Here is a 7645-nt window from a genome sequence, read left to right on the forward strand (position 1 = left end):
CCAGGAGCAGGGCTGGGGCACTGCCTGCAGGCACTCAGGGGAGACCTGAGAGCCTCAGAGAGCTTAAAGGCACTTGGCAGTGGAGGATGCTGAGAGCTCCCTGCAGGAGAAACACTCCCAGCCCTGTGCATGGTAAGGCTCTGGGTGCAGGGCAGTGCAGCTGCGGTTCCTGGAGGGATCTCCTCAAGCTGCTGCCTCGGACAGTCCATGGGATCTGTCAGGAGCACTCTCTTGGTTTCTCTGTGTAGATAAGGAGGATGTGCTGCAGAGCAGGGCTTCCCTCTGCGCCCTGCGAGGGCCAGGACAAGGCAGGTCCCTTGTCCCAAGGCTGGCTGCAGGGTGTGAATGTGGGTGTGCAGCCAGGGGTGCCCAGCGCTGCCCTTGCGAGCAGGGTCCCTGTGTGCTGGGCAGGGATTCTGCTGCCTGCCAGGGCAAGCACTCAGCCTGCCCGGGAGCTCACCACGGCGCTGGGGGAGAAGCTGGGGGAGAAGGAACAACCCCTGTCAGGAAAGGAAAAGTATTTGTGTGCACTGGAGAGGGTGCTGGGTGGGTCAGGGCTGCTCAGAGCTCCACATCGTTCTGAGCACGTTTGCAGAGGGTCCTTCTGAAAGACACTGAGGCACCGTCTGCCTTAGAAGGAAGGATCCTGAGCTCTGATGTTTTTCCCTCTTGGTGGGCAGGCTGGGCAGTGGGAGCTGGGAATTTACTTCTCTGCTTTGGAGGAGGCAGCGAGCGTCTTGTCAGGACTTGTGTGAGCTGCTCCTGAGCCGCTGCCCAGGTAGAGATGCCCCTGGGCAGAGCCCTGCTGCCGGGAGGGGTGTGCAGGGCAGAGCTGAGCACACAGCCCATGGGATGGGCTCTGGGAGCCCTGAGAGGCAGCAGAGCTGGGCACAGCAGCTGCTGGCAGGGACAGCTCCAGGCAGCAGAGACATGGGCAGGGAGTGGGGGGAAAGTGCAGCCCGGCCCTGGCGAGGGTGCGTTCAGGCAGCTGTCTTGGTGGCTGGCACTGGAGGTGGCTGCTGGCCATGCTGTGCTGGGCAAGGAGCTGACTGTCTCACTAGAACATCTCCTCTGCAGTTCCCTGTCTGCTCTGCCTGTCCTGCTGGGCTTGCGACCTGCCCCCAGACAGGCACAGCTCTCCCATAGGGTCCTTGGGAGCACAAAGCCTTCCCTTGGGGTCGGCACTCTGCCGTCAGAGTCCTTGGCTTCCTGCTCTGTTTATCACAGCTGCACCAAGGGCTGGGAGTGTGAAGTTCTGCCCTTTGAGTCAGCAGGGCTCCCTACCAGTTGTTCTTTATCTCATTCTTTCTCCTTTTCTCTATTTATCTGTGTGCGCAGTAATAGGACAAGTGCAGGGCAGCTGGGAACAAGAGTGATGGACTCTGCAGCTCTCCAGACTATGCACTAATCCACGGGCTGCTGAGCCCTTTCATCTGTCCTGTCCTAATACTGACCACATGGGCAGTTACAAAAAATAGGATTTCTACACCTAAAATAGCACTTGTCAGATGAGAAACTTCTGAGAAATTCCTAACAAAGTCACGCTGAGGCTCTGCTCTGCAGCCAGCATCTTCATAGTTGTGAGTGCAGGCACTGAACCTCTGATACATCTGACATCCCTCGTGGGTATAGGAGCTTTCACAAAGCAGCTTTGTAAAATCCCTGCAGCGGCACAGAGCTGAGTCCTTGAAGCCACAGTGCTTCTGCCAGGACACTCAGCCACCAGCACCAGGAATGGGGAAATGCATTTGAACTTGAGGGGATTGTAGAAATCTTATGGGAAATGAACTGGTTTTATCCTGAGCAGTCTCCTGTAACCTGTCACTGCCTGTTTCTCCTCTGACAGTGCCCCATGCCCAGAAGCACCAGATGTCCAACGGCAGCTCCATCACCCATTTCCTCCTCCTGCCATTCACAGATAGGTGGGAGCTGCAGCTCTGGCACTTCTGGCTCTTCCTGGGCATCTCCCTGGCTGCGCTCCTGGGCAACGGCCTCATCACCAGCACAGCCTGCGACCAGCGCCTCCACACCCCCATGTACTTCTTCCTCCTCAACCTCTCCCTGTTGGACCTGGGCTGCTTCTCCACCACTGTCCCCAAATCCATGGCCAATTCCCTCTGGAACACCAGGGCCATCTCCTACACAGGTTGTGCTGCACAGGTCTTTTTCTTTCTCTTATTCATTTCAGCAGAGTATTTTCTCCTCACTGCCATGTCCTATGACCACTACGTGGTCATCTGCAAGCCCCTGCACTATGGGACCCTGCTGGGCAGCAGAGCTTGTGTGCACATGGCAGCAGCTGCCTGGGGCACTGGGTTTCTCTGTGCTCTTTTGCACACAGCCAATACATTTTCACTACCCCTCTGCCGAGGCAATGCTGTGGAGCAGTTCTTCTGTGAAATTCCCCAGATCCTCAAGCTCTCCTGCTCACATTCCTACCTCAGGGAAGTTGGGCTCCTTGTGCTAAGTGTCTGTTTGGTACTTGGCTGTTTTGTGTTCATTGTGGTGTCCTATGTGCAGATCTTCAGGGCTGTGCTGAGGATCCCCTCTGAGCAGGGACGCCACAAAGCCTTTTCCACGTGCCTCCCTCACCTCACTGTGGTCTCCCTGCTTGTCAGCACTGGCACGTTTGCCTACCTGAAGTCCCCTTCCATCTCCTCCCCTTCCCTGGATCTGGTGGTGTCAGTGCTGTACTCACTGGTGCCTCCAGTATTGAACCCCCTCATCTACAGCCTGAGGAACCAGGCGCTCAAGGATGCTGTGAGGAAGCTGGTGACTGGATGTGTTTCAGCAGCCACACGCTGCCTGCTGTCCTCTGCAAAGGGCTCCCAGTGTAGTTCATGAGAAGCCAAGTCTGTCTTTGCTGCTTTACATTTGTTTTCCTGATTCAATTTGTGATGATGTTGTCTTCATAGAAATGTCAGTTTCCATCTGTTCCTGCTTAAGTAGCCACTCGTGTTGTGTGAGCCACACACTTTGTGTCAGTGGTGGTCTCTCACTTTATTTAAGGGGAATAAATGATCCTGAAGAAACTTCTTCTCTTGATACGTCCTCACATGGCAGGAATGAAGGGGAATGAAATCAGCTTTCTGGCTGCTCCAGCTCTGAATACAGAGCCAGGCTCCTGTCCATGGTGCCTGGTGGGAGGACTAAAGGTGATGGGGGATAGTGACAGAGGAGAGGTTCAGCCAGGACAGAAGGAAACCTTGTTCCCATCGGCTCAGGCAAGTGCTGCATCAGGTCACCCAGAGAGGCTGTGCAGTCTCTGGCCTTGGGGATTTCCAGCTCGGCCTGAATCAAGCCTTGAACCACTTGCTCTGAGCCTTTTTCTGACAGGTTGGACTTGAGACCTCCTGGGGTCCCTTCCAGCCTCTGTTCTCTTATGATCCTACAATGATGGGATTATGAAGGGCCACAAAGGTGCTCTGAGGGCTGGAGCAGGTCTCTGGGGAAGACAAGCTGAAAGAGCTGAGGGTGTTGAGCCTGGAGAAGGTTCCAGGGAGACGTCTTAGCAATCTGCCCATATCTAAACAGGGCCTACAAGAAATTGGGTGAGGGGCTTCTTACAATGGTGTGCAGTGACAGGACAAGGGGGAATAGCTTTAAGCTGAGAAAAGGGAGATTTAGGTTGGACATTTGGAGGAAGTTGTTCCCTTTGAGGGTGGTGGGACACTGGCACAGGGTACCCGGAGAAGCTGTGGCTGTCCTATCGCTGGCTGTGTTCAAGGCCGGGTTGGAAGGCACTTGGAGCAACATGCTCTAGTGGACCACTCTAAAACACCACCATAACACCCAGAAATACCCCTGAGAGACCTAAATAAAACCTCCAAACCACCTGCACAACACCTAATGGACACCCTAAAACATCCCCAGAGCCCCCAAAACACCACTGGCATCCCCCAAGCACCTCATGTCCTTGTCCTCCCCCTGCTGTGATGCTGTGGCCTGAAACAAACCCTAACCCCAAACCCTGACGTAAACCCCTGTTCCTGACCCTAATCCTCACTTGTTTTTATAATGTTATAATATTATAATAGAATGTAATGAAAATTATGCTGAAATAAAATAAAAAATGAAGTGTCCTGGGTTCAGCAGTAGCAGTCATTTTTCTCCTTCTTAGTAGCTGGTGCAGTGCTGTGTTTTGACTTTCAGCTTGAGAACAGCACTGATAACACCGATGTTTTTAGTTGCTGCTCAGTAATGTTTACTCTGACCCATGCCCTGGGATTAAGAGTCCCATGCTCTACTGACTGAGCTTGCCGGGCCCCACGTTGGGCACCAAAAAGCACTGTCGTGGTTTAAGCTCAGTCAGCCATGCAGCTGCTCTCTCACATCCCCCCCTTCTTCCTCCCCAGTCCCGGAGGGATGGGGAAAAGAATGGAAAGAATGTAACTCCCACGGGTTGAGATAAGAACAGCCCAGTAACTAGGGTACAACACAAACCACTACTGCTACCACCAGTAATGCTAATGATAAGGTGAGTAACAAGGGAAGAGTATACCACCCGCTGACCGATACCCAGCCCAGCACGAGCAGTGATCTAACCCTTCTGGGTAACTGCCCCCAGTTTATATAGTGGGCATGACGTGCTGTGGTATGGAATACCTCTTTGGCTAGTTTGGGTCAGGTGTCCTGTCTCTGCTTCCTCCTGGCTTCCCCTCCTCCCTGGCAGAGCATGAGACTCAGAAAGTCCTTGGTCAGAGTAAACATCACTGAGCAGCAACTAAAAACATTGGTGTTGTCAGCTCTGTTCCCAAGCTGAAGGTCAAAACACAGCACTGCACCAGCTACTAAGAAGGAGAAAAATGACTGCTGCTGCTGAACCCAGGACATAAATTCAAAAAAACACAGATTCAGTAAAAAGAAAGAAACCTGCCTTTTTGCTCTTCCTTCTTCCTCTGTCTATTCCGTCTCTCCAAAGAAAAGATTCATTGAATCCTGGAATAACTCAGTTTGGAAAAGACCCCTGAACATTGTCTTGTCTGCCTACCCTGCTCAAGGCAGGGTTAACCGGGTGAGATCATTCAAAGGCTCTTCCTTTCCTGCTGTCATCCACCAAGCAGCTGAAAAGGCACTCCATCATATTAGACAGGGAGCTAATAAAGACAATCAACAGTGTTGGCCCAGCTGCTTGCACTGAGGGGTGTCACTGGTAAGTGGCTGCCAGGAGGAATCTACCACTGGTGACATTTGGGCTTGATCCACCAGCCCGCTTCCCACTCACTCCATCATTCGTTTCTTCAGCCCAGAGATCACCAACTGGCTATAAAGAGATTATTAATGATCCAGGTACAAAACATGCCCTTTTTTCCCCTACCCACACAGGTTTGGCAATCGCTTTCTTGTCCTACAAGCACCTAGAAGTGGCTGCAGGTGTATTTGGTCCATCACCTTCCAAGGGACTGGGCTGAATTGCCCAGCCTGGGATTACCAGGAGCCTCCTTCTTGACCTTTGTGAGGAAAGGTTTGATGTCCGCCTTTTCCAAGGACCCCAGAAGCTCTCTGATGGCTCTGACACGTTTGAGGGCGCAATCCAGAAAGGATGATGTGAGCGTTCGCCATGGGCCTGCCCAAGGCATGTGAGAAAAATCCCTCTGGGACACTGGGGGCTGTTCCTGGGGTCACACCCAGCAATGGCAGGGCCATGGTGTCCACATCCGAGCTGTCCTCATGCACTCCTGTCATGGTTTAAGCTCAGCCTCATACACTCAGGGCTGTTCAGGGACACGAGTCCTCCCCGTGCACACACAGAGCCCTGCACTGCAGCAGCAGCGTCTCTCTGGCCTCCTGCTGCCAATGCCAGAGGCTGGAGGCACCTCAGCCCTGCGCTGTTGCCGCCCTGCCGCTCACCTGGGGGCCCAGCAGCACAAGGAATGGGCACGGGGACCTTGGCTCGAGGAAGCACATCCCAGTGCTGCATTCAGGTAGGTTCCCAAGGCACATTGCTATCAAAGGGAAGTGACCTCAAGACACTGTAAGACACGTAACTGCCCCCCAGGGGACCCCCAGTGACACCCGAGACCCATAACTGCCCCCCAAGGGACCCTCCTGTAACCCCCGGGACCCATAACTGCCCCCAAGTGACACCCCGGACCCATAACTGCCCCGCAAGTGACCACCCCATAACTCCCCAGACCCATAACTGCCCCCCAAGTCACCCCCCAGACCCATAACTGACCTGCAAGTGACCCCCCCATAACTCCCCAGACCCATAACTGCCCCTCAAGGGGTAACCCAGTGACCCCCCATACCCATAGCTGCCCCCCGAGGGATCCCCCCTGTAACCCCCCAGACCCGTAACTGCACCCCAAGTGACCTTCCAGACCTACAACTGCCCCCTAGGTTACTGCCAAGTGATCACCCAGACCCACAGCTGCCCCCAGGTGAACCCCCAGTCACTCCCCAGGCCCACAGCTGTCCCCCCAGTTACCACCCAGACCCACACCTATGCCTCAAGAGACCCCCGTCAGACCTACAACTGCCCCCCACGTGACCTGAAAGAGACCACTCAGATCATACTGCTCAGGCACTGGATTTGCAGCTGCTTTGCTGTGTTAGGAAATCGCAATGACTTTTGCCTAGCCAGAAGGATGGGTTTGTTTAGTTTGCCTCTTGGATCAGTCTGGAGTCAAGATCCTCGCCTCTTTGTATGCAGAGACAGAGCTTTGCACTCTGCAGCAGTGAGGATGCTGGGGAGGGGACGTGGTAAACGGCAGATGCTCCATCCTGAACAGACTTAATGCCTTGTACACATAAACGTAATGAAACAGAAATGGAATCGTAGGAAGCACTCTAAGACACTCAGGTTCATCCCACAAGAAGGCTTCTTGTGCAAGCCCGGCTCAGAATAAATCTCACCTCCAGCCTTTAAGTGCTGCTTCCAGAAGAAACGGGAAAATGGTCAAGAAGGTTTTTAGAATTACTTCTTTTACTCATCTCGAGCGGAGCAAAAGACCCAGATTGTTGCTGAGATGTTCAAACCAACTGAACCTATCAGCTGTGTAACAGAAAGAGGTGCAGGGACACAGGGCTATGAAAAAAAATGTTGTGCTTTGGTTTGACTAACCCTAGGGTGATTGATGGAAGAATCCTCAGTGTCTGTATTTCAGGCAGCATGCTTGCACCAGTCACACAGTGTTTATGATGAAGATTTCCTGTGCCACACGCCTGACAAATTACTTTGCCCTTTGAAACAGAGACAGAATATGTTTCACATGGTATCTGCAAACTATCATCAACAGTAATAAGAAGAGGACTTGATCTTAGAAAGTGCTGTGCTTATTCATCCCTGCAGATAGAAGAGATCATTCCAGTCTGTGCTGGGGGCTCCAGGTTTTAGTTAGGCCATAGTGCCTGCCCATCACAAATCCATGGATCTGGGTGACAATTCATTTTCAACTTACAATCAACCCAGGGAAGCAGGGAAATGAGGACCTGTTTAAGAAACTGGCAGCAGATGTCTGCATTCAAGACATGGTGCCATCTGAAGAAAAAGCCACATCACATCATGTCATTAAGGCTGTCAAGAGGTTTTCAGTATTTTCCTGGTTAGGGTCTGCAGCAGCAAAGTCACTAGAAACACAGCAGCTGATAGCCACAGCTGCTGGTACTGATCCTTACAGACCAAAGGCTACGGAGAAGATAC

General features: G+C 52.9%; 1 protein-coding gene across 1 annotated transcript; it reads left to right on the plus strand.

The window, feature by feature from the left end:
• The first annotated feature begins 1869 nt into the window (after window positions 1-1869).
• On the plus strand, window positions 1870-2844 carry LOC136006791 (olfactory receptor 14A16-like). Its single transcript, XM_065664843.1, has one exon. The coding sequence runs from the start codon at window positions 1870-1872 to the stop codon at window positions 2842-2844; it is 975 nt and encodes a 324-aa protein (XP_065520915.1).
• Window positions 2845-7645: the final 4801 nt, after the last annotated feature.

This window comes from Lathamus discolor, unplaced genomic scaffold (assembly GCF_037157495.1).
Source record: "Lathamus discolor isolate bLatDis1 unplaced genomic scaffold, bLatDis1.hap1 Scaffold_70, whole genome shotgun sequence".
Lineage (NCBI taxonomy): Eukaryota > Metazoa > Chordata > Aves > Psittaciformes > Psittacidae > Lathamus > Lathamus discolor.